The 21,836-nt window shown below is 59.9% G+C and overlaps 12 protein-coding genes across 13 annotated transcripts; 6 read left to right on the top strand and 6 right to left on the bottom strand.

Annotated features, from left to right (window-relative positions):
- Window positions 1-96: 96 nt before the first annotated feature.
- SDRG_11968 (hypothetical protein) lies at window positions 97-737 on the top strand (the record flags this gene model as incomplete). Its single annotated transcript, XM_008618023.1, has 2 exons — window positions 97-276; window positions 321-737. 2 exons carry the CDS (start codon window positions 97-99, stop codon window positions 735-737), a joined length of 597 nt encoding a protein of 198 aa, XP_008616245.1.
- Window positions 738-1,408, bottom strand: SDRG_11967 (hypothetical protein). The gene is made up of 3 exons (XM_008618022.1): window positions 1,294-1,408; window positions 1,184-1,243; window positions 738-1,133 (listed from the first exon to the last, which is right to left on the bottom strand). Exons 1-3 carry the CDS (start codon window positions 1,358-1,360, stop codon window positions 799-801), a joined length of 462 nt encoding a protein of 153 aa, XP_008616244.1. The 5' UTR covers window positions 1,361-1,408; the 3' UTR covers window positions 738-798.
- A 1,144-nt stretch (window positions 1,409-2,552) lies between these two features.
- On the bottom strand, window positions 2,553-4,243 carry SDRG_11966 (hypothetical protein). Its single transcript, XM_008618021.1, has one exon. It carries the CDS (start codon window positions 4,090-4,092, stop codon window positions 2,602-2,604), a length of 1,491 nt encoding a protein of 496 aa, XP_008616243.1. The 5' UTR covers window positions 4,093-4,243; the 3' UTR covers window positions 2,553-2,601.
- Window positions 4,244-5,481: 1,238 nt separating this feature from the next.
- SDRG_11965 (hypothetical protein) lies at window positions 5,482-8,578 on the top strand. The gene is made up of 3 exons (XM_008618020.1): window positions 5,482-6,862; window positions 6,908-7,958; window positions 8,007-8,578. Exons 1-3 carry the CDS (start codon window positions 5,696-5,698, stop codon window positions 8,525-8,527), a joined length of 2,739 nt encoding a protein of 912 aa, XP_008616242.1. The 5' UTR covers window positions 5,482-5,695; the 3' UTR covers window positions 8,528-8,578.
- A 311-nt stretch (window positions 8,579-8,889) lies between these two features.
- SDRG_11964 (hypothetical protein) lies at window positions 8,890-9,890 on the bottom strand. The gene has a single exon (XM_008618019.1). The coding sequence runs from the start codon at window positions 9,826-9,828 to the stop codon at window positions 9,124-9,126; it is 705 nt and encodes a 234-aa protein (XP_008616241.1). The 5' UTR covers window positions 9,829-9,890; the 3' UTR covers window positions 8,890-9,123.
- A 698-nt stretch (window positions 9,891-10,588) lies between these two features.
- On the top strand, window positions 10,589-11,411 carry SDRG_11963 (hypothetical protein). The gene has a single exon (XM_008618018.1). It carries the CDS (start codon window positions 10,616-10,618, stop codon window positions 11,300-11,302), a length of 687 nt encoding a protein of 228 aa, XP_008616240.1. The 5' UTR covers window positions 10,589-10,615; the 3' UTR covers window positions 11,303-11,411.
- A 216-nt stretch (window positions 11,412-11,627) lies between these two features.
- SDRG_11962 (hypothetical protein) lies at window positions 11,628-12,395 on the top strand. Its single transcript, XM_008618017.1, has one exon. The coding sequence runs from the start codon at window positions 11,650-11,652 to the stop codon at window positions 12,286-12,288; it is 639 nt and encodes a 212-aa protein (XP_008616239.1). The 5' UTR covers window positions 11,628-11,649; the 3' UTR covers window positions 12,289-12,395.
- A 65-nt stretch (window positions 12,396-12,460) lies between these two features.
- Window positions 12,461-14,016, bottom strand: SDRG_11961 (hypothetical protein). The gene is made up of 5 exons (XM_008618016.1): window positions 13,540-14,016; window positions 13,262-13,490; window positions 13,105-13,218; window positions 12,897-13,056; window positions 12,461-12,845 (listed from the first exon to the last, which is right to left on the bottom strand). The coding sequence occupies exons 1-5, from the start codon at window positions 13,971-13,973 to the stop codon at window positions 12,502-12,504; spliced, it is 1,281 nt and encodes a 426-aa protein (XP_008616238.1). The 5' UTR covers window positions 13,974-14,016; the 3' UTR covers window positions 12,461-12,501.
- A 212-nt stretch (window positions 14,017-14,228) lies between these two features.
- Window positions 14,229-15,986, top strand: SDRG_11960 (the record flags this gene model as incomplete). Of its 2 annotated transcripts, none has more annotated exons than XM_008618014.1 (5): window positions 14,229-14,349; window positions 14,391-14,477; window positions 14,519-14,605; window positions 14,662-14,803; window positions 14,848-15,986. In XM_008618014.1, exons 1-5 carry the CDS (start codon window positions 14,238-14,240, stop codon window positions 15,833-15,835), a joined length of 1,416 nt encoding a protein of 471 aa, XP_008616236.1. In that variant the 5' UTR covers window positions 14,229-14,237. The 2 variants fall into 2 exon arrangements, with proteins under 2 accessions (XP_008616236.1, XP_008616237.1); XM_008618015.1 differs by having other exon boundaries at window positions 14,238-14,349; window positions 14,857-15,835.
- SDRG_11959 (CAMK protein kinase) lies at window positions 15,829-16,927 on the bottom strand. Its single transcript, XM_008618013.1, has one exon. It carries the CDS (start codon window positions 16,867-16,869, stop codon window positions 15,895-15,897), a length of 975 nt encoding a protein of 324 aa, XP_008616235.1. The 5' UTR covers window positions 16,870-16,927; the 3' UTR covers window positions 15,829-15,894.
- Window positions 16,928-18,138: 1,211 nt separating this feature from the next.
- Window positions 18,139-20,535, top strand: SDRG_11958 (hypothetical protein). Its single transcript, XM_008618012.1, has 6 exons — window positions 18,139-18,302; window positions 18,354-18,437; window positions 18,489-18,618; window positions 18,662-19,006; window positions 19,052-19,819; window positions 19,867-20,535. The coding sequence occupies exons 1-6, from the start codon at window positions 18,280-18,282 to the stop codon at window positions 20,374-20,376; spliced, it is 1,860 nt and encodes a 619-aa protein (XP_008616234.1). The 5' UTR covers window positions 18,139-18,279; the 3' UTR covers window positions 20,377-20,535.
- Window positions 20,465-21,425, bottom strand: SDRG_11957 (hypothetical protein). Its single transcript, XM_008618011.1, has one exon. It carries the CDS (start codon window positions 21,400-21,402, stop codon window positions 20,668-20,670), a length of 735 nt encoding a protein of 244 aa, XP_008616233.1. The 5' UTR covers window positions 21,403-21,425; the 3' UTR covers window positions 20,465-20,667.
- Window positions 21,426-21,836: the final 411 nt, after the last annotated feature.

The following is a 21,836-nucleotide window of genomic DNA, read 5'->3' as shown; positions in this document are numbered from 1 at the left end:
CATACGACACGAGCACACAAGTGCACGATACCCAGGGCAGTGGCACTCACAAAGGTCTTGCGTGCACTGCAGTGGACTTGCAGTCAAGACCCGCGGATGGGTGTTGCATCGTGCTGCGAGCTTGCGTTCCGTTATCGGTGCATGCCACATTTGCTACGCCTTATTTTCGGCATCCAACCCAGAGTGTCGAGACCCAAGATGCTGGCAACTCGTCGCGTCTACCGGGGGGCCCATGCGGGCCGCCGATACATCCACGTCGTCGGTCGCCTCACCGAGGTACGCTTCCTCGCTTGCATCTCGCCGACGTCTCATGGGCGCAGGTCCCGGCAGGCGCGCTGCCCGGCGTCGGCGTCGGCGCCGAGATCCACCACACGTTCCACGCCCATGACGTGCAGGCCTTTGCGACCTTGACGGGCGATACGAACCCGCTCCATCTCGACGCTTCCTTCTGCGCCACGACACCCTTTGGCAAGCCGGTCGTCCATGGCATCCTCGTCTCGAGCCTCTTTCCATCGGTCTTTGGCGCGACCATGCCGGGCTCCGTGTACGTGAGCCAAAGCCTCCGCTTCCACAAGCCCATCTTCGTGGATGACCCGCTCACGATCCGCATCGAGGTAACGCAGGTGAAGGCGCGCATGCGCCTCGTGGTGTGCGCGACGCAGTGCATCAACAAGGAAGGCGAGATCGCGATTTCGGGCGAGGCCAAAGTCCTTATCGCCAAGCCTGTGGAAGCATAATACTGCACGTAGAAAAAGCATTGGCACTCGTTCTACATTTAATAGGTGTCAAGGGTCCTGCTTAGTGCGACTCCTTCTTCGGGGCTTCGCGCCAGATGGTCTTGACCGACTCCGTGATGCCGACGCCGTTGACGTTGACGACCATGAGGCCGAGGAAGAAGGCCGCCGAGCCCGCGAGCGCCGAGAGGCGGAACGGGAGCTGGTGCACCTTGGGGATGTAGTCCGAGAGGACCGCGTTCATGCTGACGTGCGCGTGGATCGGGATCAAGACGCCGAGCGCATAGTCCACCGGCGTGTTGAGCGCCGACGGGCTGAGGGCCAAGGCAAAGGGGATCAAGGCAAGGATACCCGCGCCCGCAACCTTGCCAGCCTTGATCATGGCCGTCGAGTTATCAGCTAGGATGGCCCTCATTAGCCCACGGTCCTCCTCGACCTCGTCCACGTACCATAGACGACCGCCGAGACGCCATGGTTCTGGTGGTTCTCGGTGAACTTGATAGGGTTGCCTGGAATCGTCGTCATGAGCCTCATGTACCGAAGGGAGGGGCATGCATACCCTTGCGGAAGCCGCGGGTCTGCATCACGACGCGGCGCGGGGTAGCGGTCAGGCGGGACATCATCATGATCCTTCGTCGGCTTCCAAGTCAGAAATAAATGGAAGGCAAGCGAACGAATTAGCGGTTGGAATTCCCCTACGTTCGTTTTCAGACTTTACCGGGTAGGGGGGACCCAAAACGGTACTATACAATAATCAAGAGATTATGACCGGTCACCTCTGGGGGGCCCAGGAAGCCCCTACGTGGCACGCCCAGGTCGCATATTCTATGGCTAGACACACCCAAATACAAAGGCGCGACGACCTCCCGACATCGTCGTACGCGAGGCTGTCGGATGATACAAGCCAAACAGGGCAGGAACGCCCCAGCAACGTCATGTACAGCTTACTCTCTCTAGGCAACGTTAGTTCTCTAAGCGCACCTCTCCGCCGAATGTGATGCTCCGTTGGCAAGCATGGCTCAATATGGAACTGTGTAAACGTTGGGTGTGTGAAGAAGAGCAGACAAGGCGCCAGCGAGGCTCATCGCATCATTGAGGTATGCGGCACCACCCCTACAAGCATGCCAGTGCATACAACGATCGTGTCCTAGGTTCTTGCGATCGCGTCCTCCGATATGAGCCTAATCGAACCGTTGCAGCCGTTGACCTCAAGTTCAAGGTGAAATATGTTGGGTGTTTCTAGTCAATCGATTTAGCTCCCAAGTCAGCACCCCAGCCCCTGCACCGACGCGCGACGTCGCCGGCTACTTGCTCGCCTCGCAGCCAACACGACCATTGCTGGGTGCATCACAGTGTATAGAATGGGCCGGTCCTAGCCAGGTGTGAATAATTATGTACCCTGGTCCCAGCGCCGTCAGCTAATAAGCGCCATCGGTCGCCTTCTGTAACGCCATCCCTTAAACCTTATCGGCGATTATACGCCTCATAGCTCCAGCAATAAGTTATCGCTGGAGCTAAGCTCAATGCCACGAGTGATTAGTCTCAGCTTGTTGCAGGTGCTTCGTTCCCCATCTCGCTGTTGCGCCCTTCGTGCGCCACTGTGCCGTACGCTGAAGTGAATCGAGCAGGCTTTGCCCTCGGTCCGACGAAACGTTGACGCTCGACTCACCGATCCTGCTGCCCGTGAGCTCTATTGGGTCGCAATGAGCAGCCATGGCTGGATAAATTACAGCTTAGCTGGGCGCAGGGTATGTATCGTGCTGGCCATGACGCTCAGGCTCAACATGCAGATCGCCATTCAGGTCTTCAAGCCACTCATGCAAATGTCAAAAACTACAGAGTTAGCTTTATTCTGCTACGCTAGCGCTTAAAGTTCGTCGTGGTCCTTGCCGTGGGCTTCGCCGCCGAGGCTGAACTTCTTGGCGTTCTTCTTGAGGAAGTCCGTGAAGCCCTCGACCTCGCGCGCGCCTTCGTACGTGACCGGGTTGGCCTTGTCGTTGGCAGGGAAGAAGATGATCGTGGGGAAGCCCTTGACGTCGACCTTGGGGTGGTCAATCTCGTTCTCCGTCGCGTCCATCTTGGCAATCATGATGCTGTCGACCTCCGAGAAGGCTTCGGCGAGCTCGTCGTACTTGGGCGCGAGCGTCTTGCAGTGGCCGCACCACGGCGCGTAGAACTCGAGGAGGACATCCTTGTCCGAGTCCATGACGCGGGTCTCAAACTCCTTGCCCGAGATGACCTTGACGGCCTCCTCGCTGTCATCAAACGGCTCAGCCGACTTAAGCGTCGGCTTGAGGTCGCCAGCGAGGTACTTGGCCTCGAAGTCCTTGAGGTCCGCGCTCGTGAGCTTCTCCGTCAACTCGGCCGCCTTGGTCGGGAACGGGAACTTCTTCATGCCAGCGCCCATGTTGACGAGGATCAAAGACGGGAGGTCGGCTTCCTTGAGGCCAAAGTACTCGACGATGCGCGACTCCGAGAGCGGGATGACGACGTGCAAGATCTTGCCCTTCGTGTCGGCAGCGGCTTCCGTGACCGACTCGAGGACCGTCTCGTGGTAGTCCTTCGACTCATCCGAGAAGACGAGGAGGTGGACATCGACGTCACCGCCGAAGATCTGCGAGGCCTTGTCCTGCGTGAACGTCATGACGAGGGGCTTGTGGTGCTCCTTGATGAAGGCCGAGATCTCGGCCTTCTCAAAGGCGCCGCTGAAGACGGCCTTCTTGTCGTCGAACTTCTTGAGGAGGACGATCGAGCCCTCCTTCAGGTCGGCATGGACCGACGCATCGGTGGTGGCGACGATGACGGCAATGTCTTCGGCGTCGGCGACCTTCTCGAGGAGGTCCTTCTGCTCGCCCGTGGCGGCGTCAATGTGGGCAATGACAACGACATCGTTGGCAGCCGTGAGCTTCTCGAGGTCCGCCGCCGAGTCAATGACCTTGACGGCCGGGCCCGACTTCTTGATGACCCACTTCTCAATGTCGTCGGCCGTGCGGCCGCTGTCGTAGGCCTTGACCGAGCTGGCATCGAGGTCGCCCTTGAAGAACTTGAGCGTCGGGAAGCCCTGCACGCCATACTTCTCCGACCACTTGGTGTGAGCGGTGGCGTCCATCTTGGCAAGGCGGAGCGGCGGGTCGTTCTCCTTGAGGGCCTTGGCGGCCTTGGCGAACTCGGGCGCGAGCGACTTGCAGTGGCCGCACCACGGCGCGTAGAACTCGACGAGGAGCGCGTCGTTGCCGGCGATGGCCTCCTCAAAGTTGTCGTCCGTGAGCACGAGGACGTCGTCCTCTTCTTCGATGGCGCCGCGGACAGCGGCGACGCCAAGGAGGAGCATGGTCGAGACAGTGCCGAAGAAGCGCATCTTGATGGCGGTCGGCAAATGCAGAAATGAGCAATTGTCGATGCGATATCCTGGGATCGCACGTTTATGCTAAAGGAGGTATGCCACCCACGCATTTTGAAATCCGCATATGCAACAACGTGTGGATTGGAGCCGATTTCAGAGCTTACGCACGCATTTATGCATCAAAAGGTGCGTTGCATAGAATTCCACAGTGCAGCCGACACGTGGACGACCACGTGGCAATCCCATACTCAGGCGCAGTCGAAGCCGCAGCGAATCTCATAAGCGCTCGTGCTGCGATGCCATTGGTGCATCGACATTTCAGTTTTGACCAATGGCCTGCCGTCATGTGGCAGGATCGGGCTTCCATGCATAGCGCGATCATTCAATTCCGCACGAGCGCACAAGTTGTGCAGTTCGACTGGGAGCGTCGTCACGCGCAGCCTTGGTGCAAGCACAAGCATCAGCAGCAGCACTGTCGCGCGAGGCCAGAGGCGCGTCACAGGTGCCATCGTCGGCCGCCGCTTGGCAGCGTCCATGTATACCAAGCGCACTACAACCCATCGCATCCGAGAATGATCGCGACACCGCGTGTAGACACATGCACGAGGTCTCACAGGCCGAGCAGCGGCAGCGCGCAGTGGCGTGCGCTCGACGATTTGGCTTGCCACGACGTACCTGTGCGTCATATCGAGAGGCGTAGCAGCATGGACGAGCCACAGCGAGGTACGCACGCTTGCTCGAAGGATACAGCGCGTAGCTGCACCAAGGTCACAGCAGTGACCCGCTTACCCACACGCCCGATGGATAACGCTGGGAGTTGGACATGTCTGCCTCGTAGCGTCTCCTGGCGCTGCATCTGGCCTCCATGTAGGGCAGCGGTGGGTCTGCCGACCATGGCGGCCACGGGCACGACATATACCAGTCGCGCGCCAGTTGCCATCTGCGGCGACGGCAAGGCCGCGGCGCCGACGACGCGCCGGGTGGCACACGCATTACAAAAAAAAATCCCGTTGTGAGCAGCTTGTCAACCGGACGTTCTGTCCGGATAATGTCGACAGAGAGCGTTGTCTAATTGTTTCACCTCGCAATTACTAATTGCTCTATACCGGACGCGTCATAATAATATTCTGCAATTTTAATACACTATTTCCTTGTCAATGATACTTGTTCAAATCGTGTATCCTTGGAGCCGGACCCCGCCTGTCCGCTGCTGTGCTCTGCGCGCCGGCGCTTGTGCAAGCATGCGATGGCCGAGTAGCTTTGTTGCCTTCACGTTCATGCATTGCGCAGCGCCTGCTATTGGCAGCAGCACTGCGGTGACGGAAGCTACGAAGGCACCGGTACCATCTCGCTTTGGCAGCAAGATGGGTCTATTAAGGCAAGCGAGCGAGGCCAGCGTTAGAAGCTAGGGCGTGTCCATGGACGACGCACCACTGCACGGATGGTGCACGATCCCACGTGTGGTAGGAAGGAGCGCGCGATGTCCAGCTTGCTTGAAGAGGCCGACGCACACTATTTGCGTTGTTGTAGGGATGTGATGGAAATACGCGATGCGAAGAATAAAAAGCCGAATTTAAAACCCCCGGGTGCGCTGGAGGAACAATAAGAAAGAGGCCCGATGACATCCAAGGACGTGGCCGAGATGCAGCGACGCATGCGGCAGCTCGAGGTCGAGAACGAGTCGCTCAAGCGCCTCCACAGCGTCGGCGCCCCCATGTCCAAGCCCTCGGCCTACCCGCGCAGCACGTCCACGGACCTCTACGGAGGTGGCTCGGTGCTGACGAGCCCGGCTCGGGCGCCGTACATGCCAAAGCGCGGCAGCGGCACTGACCTCTTCCAAAGCGCAATGACCGCGGCGCCTCTGAGCAACGGCCCGCTGCCGGCATCGTCGAGCCAGAGCGACCTCGTGGCCATGGCGGCCGCGGCCTCGCACAAGTCGCGCCAGCTGCGCAGCCGGCCGGGCTCGGGCCAAATGCCTTTTCCCGCCAATGGCATCCCTCCCAGCCACAGCTGGACGACGCTCGACCAGCTCGACCAGCAGCGCCGCTTCACGGAAGAGCCTGCTAACACCATTCGCATGCCGCCGCCATCGGCAACATCGCAACCGCCCTCCTCGGCCGCGTCGTATCCTGGCAACTTTGACGACGTCGAGGAAGACGACAGCAGCTCGATTGGCCTCGACCTCGACGACCCGAATGACCACATGGATCGAGAGCAGATCATCCAGTCGCACTCGCAGGGCTTTGACAATGACGACGAGGACGACGACGACGACGCGAGCAACACGAGCCTTAGCGTGGACGACGTCCCTGGATTTGCGTTCCAGCCGCCCGTACGCGCGAACCTCGCGGCCTTGCGCCAAGACGACGACCACTTTCGCACGCACAGCGAGCACGACACCAAGCCCCGCGGCTTGTTTCCTGCCCCTGTCGTCGCGCAGGGCGGCGGGCAATTCAATAGCGCACCGACGCCGGCGACGTCATCGCGCCAGTACAAGAACCACAAGAGCCACCACCACCATCACCACCATGGAGCCAACGCCGCGACGTCCCCGCGCGGCCCGTCGGACGACGACTCGCCGCCGCTGCCGGCCAAGCACCGCCGCCACCACGCCGAGAAGCCACCCAAGGCGTCCATTGAAGGCGCGTCCAAGTTTGCCTTCCCAACAAGCGGCACCCGCCAAGAAGGCGACATTTCGATCTGGGTCGGCACGTGGAACCTCGGTGCCGCCGACCCGTTTGCCGACTCGAACGGTCTCATGGACGAAGCGCAGTCGTCACGCATGGTGCGCACCTGTCACAATGACAGACCGCCTTATTGTCCGACGTAGGTGCGCCATTTTGTGCCGCACGGCTACGACCTGTACGTGCTCGGCGTCCAAGAAGGTGTAAGCGAAAATGTCTACCACGCGGTGCTGAGCTACCTCAACACGAACCCGTCGCGCGGCCGGTACTGCCGCAAGGAGCTCCGCAACGACAAGTTTGCGTACCCGCTCAAGACGAGTCCGGCCGACGCAGTGTTTGACGCGGTGCGGGGGCGGGGCGACGGCGCCTTTATGGGCACCAAGTTCACAGGCCTTGCTCTCTTTTACGCCGAGACGGTCGCCGCCGATGTCCAGCTGCTCCGCGCCGGCGTGCACAAGTTTAGTATTGCGTCCGGGTCCAAGGGCGGCGTGGCGATCGCGCTCAAGCTCAAGTACACGACGCTCGTGTTTGTCAACTGCCACCTCGATGCGCGCAACGACACGTACCGGCGCGAGCAGATCCGCATCCTCAACACGCAGCTCGGCAAGGTCATGGGGCACCCGTCCTTCGACTTGACCGAGCAGTTTCACCACGTTGTCTGGATGGGCGACCTCAACTACCGCATCGTCAACATGGACGCGTCCGACGTGCTTCGCCTCTTGTCGGCCAACAAGATTGACGAGCTCCACGAGCGCGGCGACGGGCTCCTCAACGACCGCAAGCACGGCATCTTTGAGGGCTTTATCGAGCCCCGGAAGTTTCCCGACTTTTTCCCAACGTACAAGAAATTTCCGCTGCGCGGCGCCGTCGACATGACGATGCCCGATTGGCCGGAGCGCGTGTACCGCACCTTGTACAAGGAGCCGTTCTACAAGGGCGGCCAGGTCAAGAAACGCGTGCCCGGCTGGTGCGACCGCATCCTTGTGTACTCGACGCCGATCCGCAACTCGTACTTGGCGGCCGAGAAGGTCGAGTCGCCGTTTGCGCCGGCAAAACTCATCGACAACTACAAGAGCATCAACGACGGCATCGGCATGGACATCTCGGACCACTCGCCGGTCAGCTGCACGTTCCTCCTCAAGTTTGTGCGACCGCCCATCGTTCAGTCGACGACAGGCCACACGAAACGCGCCCTCGGTACGTGGGTTGTATCAACGTATCAAAGTATCAACGTGGACTGTCTAGTTACGGCCAAAGACGTGTTTGGCGAGGCGTACGTCGACCTCCGCGCCAACGTGCGGCAGCAAGGCCCGTCGTACGGTCTTCACGCGGGCGGCCCCATCACGACGGTCCTCACCATCTTCAACATGGTTGTCATGTGGAACAACCATTTGCATGTACCCAAGAAGACACGCATCGTCGCCCCGCTCCTCGGCGAAGACGACAGCGGCAAGCAGACAGAGGCGATCGGCGAGCGCACGGCGACCGTGACCAACATGGCGAACCTCTCGCTCAACGTCAAGCTCCAGCACGAGCGCGGCTTGCAGGATCTGCACATGCTCGTCTGGGTCCGCCACGAAAACGTCGTCGGCCATTGCGTCGTGTCGCTCCGGCGCGTCGCCAACCTCGGCAACGACGGCGAGCTCCCGGAAGCGCGCTACAAGGCGAACCTGACCAACAACGCGATGCCGGTGCTCCTCGAAGGCTTCCCCGTCAAGATCGTCTTTGCCGTACGCAGTAATGTCTTTACGTCGCGGGGCATATAAGAGGCGAGGGTGGCGCAGCGACCTCTGCAATATATGTATTTTCAACTTGGTCGTACATGCGTAGCTGCTTGAGCAAGCGACGCCATTCGGGTCTACCGACCATGTATCCTTGAGTTTATGTACTCTTGGCCACATCTCACAAGGCGCCCCGCAAGACGAACACAATCACCGTCATCGGCATCAGCTTGCTGCATGCAAGACAAGATCTTCGCGGGCAGCATAGTGTCGAAACATTTTTGAAGCTGCCGACGCTGGTTCGTCACGGCTCGAGCACTCGCCAAACTCATCCATCACGTCGGTGAAGGGCTAGGGCAAGCAGGACGGGACGCCATGTCCGGCAGCAGGGTTGGAGAGGACGACGGCCGGCAAGTAGTATGCACTCATCGTATGCAACGTGGACCAGGCAGGAAGGACCACTCGACGGACCCGATCTGCTCACGATGACGGTGGACGATCGCCCATGTGCCTGAAACCCGCATGTCGACCTGGGACGAGTGCTGTACCGAGGTCACTCGTGCAAGCGTCCCAATCGAGAGTCGCATGGAAGCTGGCACTGATTTCTTAGCCCAGTTCTCTTTATCGACTGTAGGGAGCTCTTAGGCGCGAAGGAGCGGTCGCACTTCGTCGTCCGAGGCGTCCTTGAGCGGCGCGTATGCGCGGAGGTGCTGGTATGTATACGCGACGAGCAGAAACATACACGAGGTGCCAATGATGGGCGAGATGTACACCATGAGGTCGAGCGAGCAGTGAAAGATCAAGTAGACGCGCAGCGAGTCCTCGGTAAAGATGACGACGCCCCAGAGCGCCGAGAGCGCTCGGAACCGCCGGCGCACGGGGCGCAGCGACCAGAGATCGTCTAGGTACTGGGCATCCGCCGGCGACGTCTCGTTCAGAAGGCGGTACTTGATCCAGAGCAGGTTGAAGCGGTCGTGCACCAACGGAATCGCAAAGGCGACGGCAAAGCACATGAACGTGAGCGGGTCCTTGAGCAGTGCGACGCGCGGGTCGTCGAGCAGCGTCATGAGGACGAGGCACGCGACGATCGCCGACACTTGGACGAGTGAGATCGCGTCGGCCTTGCGCTGCACGAGCATCTGATACACGATGCGGCCCAGCGGCGGCAGCGACTGCAGCGCCATCGCGATCAGCTGCGACGTGTACTTCGACGCGATGAAGTAGATGAGCATGGGCAAGAGCGCATTGCAGAGCACCACGTAGCGCAGGTCGCTCGAGCCATAGGTCGCAGTAGCGTCGTCGCGTCTCGGCGTCGACGGGCGGGTTGAGCGAGCGGCGCTGGCCATCGATTCGCGATCGTCGGCGAGGATGTGTACTAGGTGGCGACGCTTCAGCAGCCGACCAAGTTTACGCAAGCACATGCCCATACAAAGCAAGTGCAAGTGTTTGACCAACATTCTCGTAATCGGCACGGCACTCTTCTTTGACCCACCAGATGTACTTCGGGACATTGGGACAAACACCCACGCAGCCGGTTTTTCCCACATTTTGGCGCCAGCACGACCCGTTTACATGCGTTTACTTGCCCGTGGGATAAGGACGGCAGCATCATGTTGGTCCATCATGATACCCCCGGGAGCCACGGGTAGATAATTAGAAAAGGATGAGCTTGAACGCCACAGAATGCTAGAACGTGGTCGTTGCATTCCTTCTCATTGGGCACGATCGATGATGCCACTCTACTGTGAGCGACCGCTCCCTGTCCATGCAACTGGGTTTGTACCGCAAGCAATCCCACGATGCGTTCGAAGAGCAACAAATGGACGCAGGTGTGATTAGGATCGGCTGGGTGCTGCCACTGCCAACTCGCGAGGTGGCATCTCGGGCGGCGCACGCTACGCCCAAGGAGCTGGGACTTCTGAAGAATCCTAGCGTGGTCGAAAGCTTGAAGTGCAACACGTGATAGCCGTCAAGGATGCGAGCGGATGGTGAGTGTCCTCCGAGGTTTGCGTTTAACCCAACATGACAATGGGGTTAAACGGGACAAACCCCGGGCGCACCCACGTGTACCCATGACGACGATGCCCATCAAATTCAAAAAGGCCACTTGGGAATTTGCATTGTCGGCCAGCCATGACAGCCGAGACGCTCATCGCGGACAACGACGTCAAGCCGAATGATGAGACGTATGGTCGCCGGGACATGCGCTTCGTCTTCATCTTCAACGGCTTGTTGCCGCTCCTGATCTACTCGATCGCGGTCAAGTACACGTCGGAAGTAAACGCAATGGTGCTGCACTCGATTCCTCCGATCCTCAAGGGCGTCTACGAGATCTCGTCGCAAGGCCAAGCCGACTTTCTCTCGTCGCTTCAAGTCATCTCGACGATTGTGTGCATTGTGCTCATGGAAATCTTCGAAGACCCGAAAGTGATTTTACTCAAAGACTCGATCCTGCTGCTCTGCATTGCGTTCGGGTACTTTGTCGCGTTCTACAACGACGAGTGGAACCTTCTCTGGCGCGTCTACCGCCTCCTCTCCGAGACGTCGATTGAGGAGAAGCACGCTCTCGACCTCAAGTGGACGCGACCGCACATTCGCCGCCGCTTCAAGCTCCTCGCCGGCCTCTGGGGCACCATCCTCGTGCTTGAAAACAGCGCCAAGGTCGCGCTCATTCTCATGTACCCCGTCGGCACCATGATCTTTGTGCTGCCGTTGATGGGCATGGTCTTTGGCGGGTCGCTCACCTTTGGCACCTACTGCTACCTCAAGATGAAGGACCGCGAAGACAGCTTGCGCCCCGAGACGACGCCACTTGTCTGAGAAACCGACTTGAGTCGGTAGCTGCGTCTGTGTATAGCGTACTACTAATAGTGATGTTGACAAGAACGATTCGCTGGAATAAGATCGCAGTGCTGCGATATAGTCCTTGGGCTCATTGTCATCGTGTGGACTCGTCGATGCGTCGTCAGCGCTGCCTTGCCAAAGGAATCTATCCGAATCTACCAGTGCACGCAGCGTGCAAGCGAGTGATATTGAGTTACATGTAAACGCTTGGATATATCCCGGATAGATTGACTGCAGTGTTTCACTGGTTCGTTCACGAGCAACTAAGAACTTGGTTCAGATTGCACTTTCCGGCCCAAAATGACAAAAGAAGAGATCCTACCATGGCGACCGTCGGTGGGCGTGCCACCGACCTCCGCGCCGTCTTTGCGTGCAACATCGCCTTACCGCTCCTCATCTATGCGATTGCAGCCAAGTACACGTCGGACGTGAACGCGATCGCCTTGTCCGCGCTGCCGCCATTGCTCAAGGGCCTCTACGGCATGGTCTGGCAGCGCGAGACCGACTGCCTCTCGCTGCTCCAAGTGCTCTCGACGGCGGCGTGCATTGGGCTCACCGAATCGCTAAACAATCCGCGCATCTTGCTGCTCAAAGACTCGTTCTTTTCGCTCGCATTTGCCGCCTCGTTGCTTGTCGGGCCATGCATCAAGGACGGCTGGAACGTGCTCTGGCGTATCTACTGCGCGACAACGGCCGACACGCGCCGCCTCGAGGCCTACTGGGGCGACCCGGTCGTCCGCCGACGCTTTCGCCGCCTCTCGTGGCTCTGGGGCGCCATCTTTTTGGTCGAAAACCTGCTCAAGATCTGGCTCATTTTGACGTATCCTGTCAACACAATGGTGTACGTCCTTCCTGTCGTTAGCATCGTCTTGGTGACGCTCGTCGTGTCGCTGACCTTTGCGTACCTCAAACGCATGCAGCGGCTCGACGCGACTAGGCCCGATCGCGTCAATCTACTCTAGCGTTGTCACTGACAAATCGAAGCAAAACTTGGCTTCATTCCGCCCCCACGATGACGACTAGCAGACTCCTTGGCCTTTGGACGTATACGCTCTTGTCTTGCAGACCCCAAAGGCGGCTAAGGTCATGGAATGTGGGGCGAGCTGGCGACTGGCGGAAGGAGTTTAAAATCTCATGGGGACGCTCTATCGATGTTTCGGCTCATATTCGAGGTACTAGGTACGACGGAGGACGCTTTGGATGACACCGCGCTTGCCGTTGATGCGCCAGAGCGGGTCCTCGGCCTCAAGCGCCGCTTCTTGCGCGGGCAGAATGCCCACGATCGGGTCCGACTTCATCGTGCGCAGTGCAACAAACGGAGCGGGAAAGTACGGGACGGCCTCCGAAATGAGCGTGGTCGCGGGCCAGAGACGGTCGCCGAGGAGACGGCGGTAGTTGGCGTCACCCTTGAGGAAGACAAGCCCGGCGGTCGCCAGCGCGTTCGTCACATGGGGTGGCAGCTCAAAGTAAAACCGGTACTGGTTCCAAAGAAGGTCGCCAACCGGCTTCAAGACGCCCTCTACACCCATCATCGTTTACACGAGGCAAGGAGAAGGAGCATGGAACGCACGATCAAGGAACGCCTGGAGGCGCGAGGCGAGAGCACGGACCGACGGCGTCCGCGACGCATCGCCCATCAAGCGGACTGTCTCGACAATGTCGTTGGCGGTCGCGTCCGAGACGTACGTCGGCGCGCCCTTGACGTGCAGCACGATGGAAGTGCACCATTTCTACAGCAATCAGATCAGGTGGCCTGGTCGCGCCAAAGGAATACATACATGGGTGAGGAGGTGGTCGACAAGCGCCAAGTCCAAGAGAATCTCAGTCCCGCAGTTGTCGTTGATAAAGTGCACTGTCGTCGTGCCATGGAACGACTCGAGGTGCTGAATGACCTAGCACATGCATGGGCATGACGAACGATTTGCGGAGGCGCACCTGCTCGCAGTGGTTGGTCAAGAGGTACTGGTCATCGACGGCCAAGTTGGCATGCGCGCCGCTGATCGTGTCCTTGACCTCCTTGTACGCGCCATCGGCCTTGTTGCCCCACAAGCTGAGCTTCATAAGGTCGCCGAGCTTCTCGCGCGTCGGCAAGTCCGAGGCGTCGAGCGCGGCGGCCGTTTCAAGGAGCCGCCACGGCGTCGCGTCGTCGAGCTCGTGCATCTTCCTATCGCATGTTGTTCGCACCGCGAGCTGGATAGAGTTGCGCGACGTACTGGCAGTGGAACGGGTCGACACCATGCTCGTCGTAGCCCGTGACGTCGAGCACGAGGCGGAAGAGGTACGCCTCGGCAAAGAACCACGCCGCGTCATGCCACGTCTTGCCAGCGCCGAGGCGCTCGTAGTCTGCGTGCCATGTCGGGTCAATGGCCGGGTTGCTCAGCGCCGGGATCGGCTTGTTGGCCGCCACGTCGTCGGCGAACGCTCGGAGCTTGGCGCAGTGGGCCTCCGAGAGGCTCTTCTTGGCCGCGTTCTGGTCAGCGATCTCGTGCAGCAGCTTCGGGATGCGCGAGGCCATGGCCGCCTTGGCGAACGGGACGCTGCCGTCCGTGTAGATGAGCGCTTGCGCATGGAGCTTCTCGAGGAACGCTGTCGTCGCCATCGTCTTTGGTCGAGGATTCGATACTGGCCACGTATGCGGATGCTGCATTCCAGCGTATCCGGACAAGGCTGGGCGGGCCGCGGAGTTCCTTGGAAGCCTCTGGGGTGCACGGTGATGCTACAACAACCAGTAAGCTCAGGGTACCCTCGACTCCAGCGCCATCTGCACCCGCTCTGGGTCGCGCCATGCGTCGCCGAGGTGAGCCTGAGCTGGGCTGGACGGAGCCCGTAAATTAACAAGAATATAGTATGCCATACAAATACGTAATGCCCATTGAACTCCGGAAACCGTCCGGGATTGCAACAAGATCGCATGATCCGGCAGCCGGCGCCAGCGCAGTTCGTCCATGACCACCTCGAGGTCCTCGGCTTTGGGAGTCCGCGGGCAGCGCTCGTCCAGACGGTCAAGGAGCTCTTCGAGAATGGTACCTGCCATGTGTATGCGGCCACAGCTCATGGCCCACAGCGCTCGACGCGGTCGGGGACAACGGGATGATCCGGCTCCACCTGCGCCGGAACGGCGACTACCTCGAAGTCGTCTGCACCGACAACGGTACACGCTCTTGTTGGTATGGATACGAGACTATGATGTAGGCACGGGCATGCACGTGAACCACATCGCGCAGCTCTGCGGCGGCGTCTTTGCCACGACCAAGGGCGTCGGCCAGATTGGCAAGTTTGGTTCGTCGAACGTCGTCTCCACCCAGCATGCGTACGATCCTGCCTGTGCTTGATAGGGCTGGGCCTCAAGGCTGCTCTCCTCTACTCCCAGGAGCACGTCGCCGCATCGCATGGCGGCCTCCAGGTCACGACGACGCTCCACTCGCGCGAGATTCACTCGACCAAGCTCTACATTGACACGGCGGCCTCAAACGCGAGGTAGACACGATGTCTCTTTCCTGCTATCGCATCTTCATCGCAAGCTCGGTTAGCGCGGTCCTTGCCGAGACCAAACAGTTTGCCATCTCGGAGGCCCACGAAGCCTTTTCCGGCACCGAAGTCCGGCTGCACCTGCCGCTGCCCGATCCCGCGGCCTTGGACGATGCGATGCGCGTGCTCTCGCCGTACTTTTCCGCGCTTCGGTACTCGATAGCAAGCGATCTCGCAGTCGACGTTGTCGTGTCGAGCGACCTCGGGCAACCTGTGCACTTGCAGCACGTGCCAACGCCGCTGGACCCGATCGACCGATTCTTGTGCGACGTGGGCAGCGCCTATGACGGTATTGTCCACGTCGAGGACACTATTGGTGACGTGTGCATCAACGTTTTGGCGCACGTCCGCCCTTTGGTGTCTGCGTCGGCGTCGGATGAAGGGATGCCGCTGCATGTGTACCGGTATGGCAACCACGTACCTCTCCTCGACGACGGCGACCTGAGCCAGTGCGCAATCTCGAGTGTCATCTTGCGCAGCAGCCTCTGGAAGCCGCTCGGGTTCAAGTGCGCGCTTCGTGGCCGGGCTTTCGTGCTGACGCGACCGGGTCTCGACGCTGAAGACGACGTTGCTTTCGAGCTCGTTCTTGTCGTTGACGTGGCGACGACCGCACTCAAGTATTGCTCGCTTACAAAGACGAGCTTGGATCGAACGTACGAAGACGGTATTGACCGCGTGCTTGTGGCCGGGCTGGAGAAGCTGCAGGCGCTGCACCCACATCGCCTGACGCCACTCTCGCTCCTCCGCGGCCATCGCGCGTACACGGAATATGTGCCCTTGATCGCGACGGCGGTCACGGCCATGGTGCAAGCGTCCACGAGCCACGTGCACTTGGACGCAGCGCACTTTGCGCCTGGTGGCTTTCTCTTTGCGGTGGCGTCGCCGTCCGACCTCGAGGCGCGTTTGGTGGCCAAGATGCGGCAGCTGCTGGCGCCGTCTTCTCTGGCACCGCCGGCTCCGATGCAAACACCAAATGAATGAAAATTGAGCACACGAGTTGGATAACTTAGGACACACAAAGACGATACTACGAGAGACGACTAGAGTAGGTTGAACAAGAGCGCTTCAAACTTTCGGGCGCGTCGGTGCTTGGCCGCGTTTGCTCGCGCGTCGTACGGGTGGTACCGGTACCCGCGTTGGGTGCGCACGACCTTGGTCGACGACGGACTGGAGCGCAGTGCCGGCAAGATGCTAGTCGGCTGTGGCAAGACGGCGGCCACATACTCGTGCGCTAGCAGTTCGTCCATCGTCATGCGTTCTTCCGGGTCAATCTCGAGCAGCTGTTCCAAGATCTCCATTTCCATCGATGGGATCAAATGGGCCATGTTGAGCTTGTGGACGAGCACCTCGAGGCCCTCGTCCAGCAAGATGGCGTAGTTCGGGTCCGACTCGTGCGCCTTGAAGAACACCGGGTGGCCCGTGAGCATCGTGAAGAGGATGATGCCAAGGCTCCACATGTCGGCCTCGCCGGGGATGTAGTACTCGCCGTTGTAGACTTCCGGCGCCATGTAAAAGAGCTTTCCGGCGCGGTCGGTGCGCACCAAGTCGACGCCGATCGCGTCGCCAAAGTCGGCGAGTTTGCACATATGGTCGTCGTCGACGAGGATGTTTTCGAGCGACAGGTCGCGGTGCGCATACCCTTCGTTGTGCATGAAGCTTAGCCCCGAGACAATCATGTCGAAAAAGACACGCGCGGTCGCGGGCTCGAACTGCTGCTGCGGCGCCGCGCTGAGCACGTCAAAGAGCGACCCGTGGGCGCAATATTCGAGGACCATCTCGACGCTGTTGTTGCTTCGGCCTTCGCCGAGGAGACGTAGAATGTTGGGGTGCCCGCGCTTCGTGAGGCGCTTGTGTACGCGGGGCTCGGCAAAGAGGTCGTCTTCGCCCCGCGCATAGACGCGCTGGGCGTCCATGCACTTGAGGACGACGTCGGCGCCGAGGCTGTCGGCGTGGCACACGTGGACCTCGGACCGCGCCGAGTGCGTGAGCTGGCGCACCCACGAGAGCTGGAGCATATCTGTGTTCGACGACGCCAACTCGGAAATGCGCCCAATGTGCAAAGGTATCTTAGTCCGATCCGGATACCAAAATCGGCCGCAACGCCGTGAGTCACGCGCGCGGCACTTGCGCGCTGTGCGCTCAGATTGCACTTATCCGGAAAAAGGCAGTTGTCGACGCGACGGTTTATGCACAGAGGCCAGGCGCGCGCGGTGGCGCCATCGCCGGCGCTGTCCCAAGCTTGCGTTCGATAGAAATGCTTGCATATTGGCCGGTTGCCTGCTGCCCACATGCGGCTGTCGGGCGATTTCAGCCATTTCCAAGATTCCAACGCGGTGGCGACAGAAGACGGACACGCAAGGAAGGAGAATGTATGCCTATCCAAGCGACTCGGATGATTCGAAACCCGATACGCGATGGGTGGGGATGTGTGCAAATGTGGTCGACCATTCGACCATGGCCGCACGTGGTTATGGCGCGCGCCGGACGCGTGTTCGACAGGAGACACGCTGATGATGGAGGTGGAATTCGGTGGGACGTGGAGACTGCATCGTTCCAAGCACGACCACTCTTGCCTCAAGAATTGGGCACGGCTCGCTTCGTGGCCAGAAGTTCCATGCGCCATCTCCGACAGACTTCTCTCGCCACGAGCGTCGTTGGCGTCGACAGGGGTTGTGGGCCGCTGGATCGATGCGCTTGGCGCAGACCCCCCGCTCGATCGTCTCATTGCGCTGGACCTTGGTCACAACCCAAAATCTTTTTACGATCTTGTTGCATCAAAGAAGCCGTCAAATCGAAGGGCCGTCCGTATACATAGCTGTATATAATCCGTGGTCAACCCTTCTTCGCGGCAGTTACAAATCAAATGACCGTTACCTATGGACAATCATGTACACTTTGGGACCTCGAGTGGATATCCCCACGCATATATGTATAGCTCCACACCCATTAGCGATTAGAACCGAAAGGTATGAGGTTGCGCGGACTGACCTCGTGGTGGCAAGACGCCCACCGTGTCCACAAGCCCACACCGACACGCCATGGAGCCATTTACGCACCAAAAGACAGAGCCCGGAGCTGCTTGTCCGAACCAGATGGGCCACGCATGTAACCCAAGCCATCCAAAGTCGTATTGGGGGTCTCCCAAGTCTGTGCAACGAGCGAGGTCGTCGTACGTATTCTCGCCTCTACCTGCCTCCGCACAAGATCGCGTCTCTTTGCACGTCGCCAAAGATGCATTGCTAGAGGTTGTACGTATTCAAAACAACCGGATATTCATTTTCACAGGTATAAGACCTTCACCAATCGAATATCCGAAGTCGTGAGCGGGCGCTTCCGTGGACTTCGACCAACGTCACCTTCGCCCTCGGCCCATCGCCGACCTCCTCTTCCGACAGCCGACGGGTAGCGCATCTACCAGCTTCCTCATGGTCTCGTCGTCTCTGTACAAGTAAGCATCATGGCGATCCTGGCGATCCTGGCTCATGGCAGGCGGTGCTAGGGACGTTGCCGCCAGCGAGCGCTTGCTCCGCGAGAGCCTCAAGAACGGTGCGCCATGCATCCCGGACGACCCGCTTCGCCTAAGGTACATGATTCCATTGCGACTACTCGTATAGAGCTCAGTCATCGTGTGTAGCCTGCTCGAGAAGGCGCTCCACTACACGTCGTCGTACCCGGCGGACTCGGCGTCCAAGAAGACCGAGGAAGTGCTTTGGAAGCCGTGCTTCTACAAGTGCATCGAGAGCTTCCGTCGCAGCATTCGCAAGGTACGTCGTCTCCACGCATAGCTTTGCCCTCATCCTCGAGTAGTATGCAGCGGCCTCAAACGGCGACCGGCGCGTGCGCGAGCACTTCTTCCAGGTCTCGCTGCAGTTCCAGTCCTTCCTCGACAGCGCGTCGGCGTACTACGAGAAGCTCCACGACGCGTTCGCGGCCGGCCCGTCCAGCGACGCCGTGCTCCAGAGCATGTTCCGGTGTCTCATCTTCCTCGGCGACATTGCCCGGTACCGCGAGCTGCACAGCCAGAAAGCCAAAAAGAACTTTGCCGCCGCCGAGAGCTTCTACCACCGCGCGCTCGCTGTGATGCCCGAGAACGGCAACCCGCACAACCAGCTTGCTGTCCTTGCGACGTACGTTGAAGCCGAGACGATCGCTGTACGTTCTTGCCTGCTTGCGTACCCATATCAACGACATATGTAGGTGTACCGGTACTGCCGCAGCCTCCTCGTGCCCCAGCCGTTTGCTACCGCGGCTGAAAACCTTGCGTTGCTCTTTGAACGGGCGCGGCAGCGCCCGATGCCGGCGCATCTCCCGCCGATCGCGAGTACGTCGTCGCCAAAGGACAAGTCGGCCTTCCTCAAGAGCTTTCTCCATCGTCTCACGCGGCTTCATGGTCATTTTCTCTCGCCGGGTGGCGACGCTGTCGACCCGACCACGTACCCCTTGGACCTCGAAGATGCGGTCGGCGATGACTACAAGCTCTTGTTGTCCGCCGGCGTCATTGGCGACGCTCTCTTGCTCAAGCTCTGCGCCATCAACATGCACTGCCTCCACACCTCAGTGGGCACGATGCGCACGCATGCACTGCGGCTTGCGTTGCTGCTACTCACAACGACGCTTCAGTATGTGGACGAGAACCGGGACAAGACGACAGCGCTGCTCGGGCCCGTGAGTGTCATGGCTGACTACTTGCATCCGCGGCTGGAGCTACTCGCGTCTGTCGAGACAGCCCCGTTTCTCGAAGCGCTGGCGTGCGTGCTCAACAGCCTTTGCTTGGACCACGACGACCCGGACGCGCTCGCGTGGAAGCCAAAGCTCAAGGAAATGCACGAGTTGCGCTGCTTTGCGCCCTTGGACGGCTCCTATATCAGAGCCAACGAGCTCCTCTCGGAGACCGATGCGCTGCACGTGCGCTGTGCCAACTTGGTTGGCTTTGGCCGCCGCCTCACCAAGCCGATTGGTGACGAGGTATGTATGATCTCATATTGTCGGGCTTTGCTCAGTGTGTATATTAGGAACGCGTGTACCTTTACTGGCACTTGAACCAGTTTGAGACGTCGCCGCGCTGGTCGGCCGCGTCGCCCAGCAACGTGAGCATGGGTCTCCTCAGCCAGCACGGCGGGTTCGACGATGACATTGGCAACGAAGACGAGGAGGACTTCGACGACGAAGTCATTGTGTTCCAGCCGTCCACATACACGCAGCAACCGCCGACGCCGCCGACGCTCGTATCGAGTCCGTCGTTCAACAGCGTCGACCTCTCGGCGTTCCGGCACTTGGGCGCGGGCGTTCGTGCTTCGTCCGAGGCGTCGTTGTGGGGCCAGCAAGCGCCGACACCACCGATGTCTCGTGCGCATATGGACAAGCAACCGCTGTGGGAAGATTTGAACGCCGTCGAAGAGGAAGGCGCGCGGTATGCACACCAAGTGTCGAGCTTGAGCATGTTTTTTCAGCCGGACGACCGCCGCCCGCCGCCGCCCACCACCCGCGTCGTGACGCGCAACCCGTTCTTTGTCAACTCGTGAGGTGCGTGCACTCGAGATCCTCTCAGCGCCGCCACATATGCCACGCGCGGCCTTAACGACAGACCCACACATGAAGAAGAGCAGGCAGACAGGATGTGCGAGTAGCAGTAGAAGTAGACGCGTACGACCACAAATAGCCCAACCCAGTATTTCACTTGATGGCAGGCGGTGTGCGAAGCCAAGCTGCGGATGTGTGGCCACGTCGTGCATGATGGCTGCGGAGGAGGAAAGGGCCGGAGGACGCCAAGTCAAAGTAGAGTTCGGCGAGACAAACACTTGCATGTTGCGTGCTTATCGCCGAGACGAGCGATCGTTGCGGCCGCGGGACCGGCTACGCTGGCGATCGCGGCTCCGGCTGCGCTGACGGTCACGACTGCGGCTGCGTCGGTCGCTCGGGCGGTCGCGGCTCCGGCTTCGCTGCTTGGTGGATCGAGGCTCGTCGCGGTCCCGGCGCGCATCGCGCTCGCGTCGCGGCTTGGCGGGCGACTGCTCGCTGTCGGCAGATGTCGTTTCCTTGGGGCGGACGTGGTCGTCGGCCGGCCCGTGGTCGTTGTCGTAGATGCCACTGTACGATTGCTTTAGACGGGCGAGAGCTGCGGCTTCGCGCTCGGCCTTGCTCGACTTGACGGACGGGCGGCGCATACCAAAGTCGTCGTAGCCATCTTCGTCAACCTCGCGCTTGGAGGACGCCATGCGTTCTTGGCGCTCGTTGAAGCCGCCGCCCGCGCCGTCACGCTTCTCTTCCGGGCCGAGCGTCGTCTTGGGGTTCTTGCAGATGTTGCACTCGTTACGCCGCTCCCAGTTCATGTTGCCGCACTTGCCGCACGCCCAGTCGCCCGGGCCAAAGAGCCCGGTCTTCTCGGGCTTGCCTTTCGGCGCGTCGGCGCGGGGCTTGAAGCACCGATTGCACTCGAGGCGGCGAGCAAAGTTGATGTTGCCACAGCCCTCGGTCGGGCAGATCCAGTCGCCGGCGCTCACGCCACCGCGCCCGCCCCGGCCACCACCGCCGCCACGTCCACCAAGCATACTTGCTGAAAAATTACGGTGGCAAGCGCATCTGGCATCCGATTGGATGAAAAGCAAAAGATTTCAAACCGCGCGATCCGATTTGGCGAAATTCGAGGAGCTGGAGCAGGATACTGCGTCGAGTTGCTCTGGCTGGTGCAGTAGCTGCTGCCCACCACGAGGCTTCTCATGGGTAGCATCCTCTCTTCTTCTTGGTTCTGTGTTCTGCGTCCAAAGGTTGCGTCGACGACGACGTTGGCTCCCGGCTGCGTCACGTCATTGAAGTTGATCTTGGATGGTCTTTCCTCCCATCAAGCAAATGATGCGTGTACCCGACATCCTTTTCCTCTCGACCTGGCGCCATCGTCGCGCGCACGCACCCCTGAACCAGTGTATACCAGTACGTCTTGGACAGGCCGCGCGATGGCGCTCATCCGTTCTTGGTTCTTGGTTGC

The sequence above is a fragment of the Saprolegnia diclina genome (genome assembly GCF_000281045.1).
Source record: "Saprolegnia diclina VS20 unplaced genomic scaffold supercont1.45, whole genome shotgun sequence".
Classification (NCBI taxonomy): Eukaryota; Oomycota; class Saprolegniomycetes; order Saprolegniales; family Saprolegniaceae; genus Saprolegnia; species Saprolegnia diclina.
This window is presented reverse-complemented; position numbering and strand designations above follow the sequence as displayed.

Excerpts from the sequence above, each read along its gene's own strand:
- SDRG_11962 (XM_008618017.1), top strand. The coding sequence starts at position 11,650 with ATGGCGACCGTCGGTGGGCGTGCCACCGACCTCCGCGCCGTCTTTGCG.
- SDRG_11961 (XM_008618016.1), bottom strand. The coding sequence starts at position 13,973 with ATGCAGCATCCGCATACGTGGCCAGTATCGAATCCTCGACCAAAGACG. Across the intron at positions 13,219-13,261 it reads TGACCAACCACTGCGAGCAG|GTCATTCAGCACCTCGAGTC; the intron begins GTGCGCCTCCGC and ends TGCATGTGCTAG. Across the intron at positions 12,846-12,896 it reads CCTCCAGGCGTTCCTTGATC|AGGGCGTCTTGAAGCCGGTT; the intron begins GTGCGTTCCATG and ends TGATGGGTGTAG.
- SDRG_11964 (XM_008618019.1), bottom strand. The coding sequence starts at position 9,828 with ATGGCCAGCGCCGCTCGCTCAACCCGCCCGTCGACGCCGAGACGCGAC.
- SDRG_11957 (XM_008618011.1), bottom strand. The coding sequence starts at position 21,402 with ATGCTTGGTGGACGTGGCGGCGGTGGTGGCCGGGGCGGGCGCGGTGGC.
- SDRG_11959 (XM_008618013.1), bottom strand. The coding sequence starts at position 16,869 with ATGCTCCAGCTCTCGTGGGTGCGCCAGCTCACGCACTCGGCGCGGTCC.
- SDRG_11965 (XM_008618020.1), top strand. The coding sequence starts at position 5,696 with ATGACATCCAAGGACGTGGCCGAGATGCAGCGACGCATGCGGCAGCTC. Across the intron at positions 6,863-6,907 it reads AAGCGCAGTCGTCACGCATG|GTGCGCCATTTTGTGCCGCA; the intron begins GTGCGCACCTGT and ends TGTCCGACGTAG. Across the intron at positions 7,959-8,006 it reads CCACACGAAACGCGCCCTCG|TTACGGCCAAAGACGTGTTT; the intron begins GTACGTGGGTTG and ends TGGACTGTCTAG.
- SDRG_11967 (XM_008618022.1), bottom strand. The coding sequence starts at position 1,360 with ATGATGATGTCCCGCCTGACCGCTACCCCGCGCCGCGTCGTGATGCAG. Across the intron at positions 1,244-1,293 it reads GACCCGCGGCTTCCGCAAGG|GCAACCCTATCAAGTTCACC; the intron begins GTATGCATGCCC and ends CGACGATTCCAG. Across the intron at positions 1,134-1,183 it reads CGTCTCGGCGGTCGTCTATG|CTGATAACTCGACGGCCATG; the intron begins GTACGTGGACGA and ends GGGCCATCCTAG.
- SDRG_11963 (XM_008618018.1), top strand. The coding sequence starts at position 10,616 with ATGACAGCCGAGACGCTCATCGCGGACAACGACGTCAAGCCGAATGAT.
- SDRG_11958 (XM_008618012.1), top strand. The coding sequence starts at position 18,280 with ATGGTCTCGTCGTCTCTGTACAA. Across the intron at positions 18,303-18,353 it reads GTCTCGTCGTCTCTGTACAA|GGACGTTGCCGCCAGCGAGC; the intron begins GTAAGCATCATG and ends AGGCGGTGCTAG. Across the intron at positions 18,438-18,488 it reads GACGACCCGCTTCGCCTAAG|CCTGCTCGAGAAGGCGCTCC; the intron begins GTACATGATTCC and ends CATCGTGTGTAG.
- SDRG_11966 (XM_008618021.1), bottom strand. The coding sequence starts at position 4,092 with ATGCGCTTCTTCGGCACTGTCTCGACCATGCTCCTCCTTGGCGTCGCC.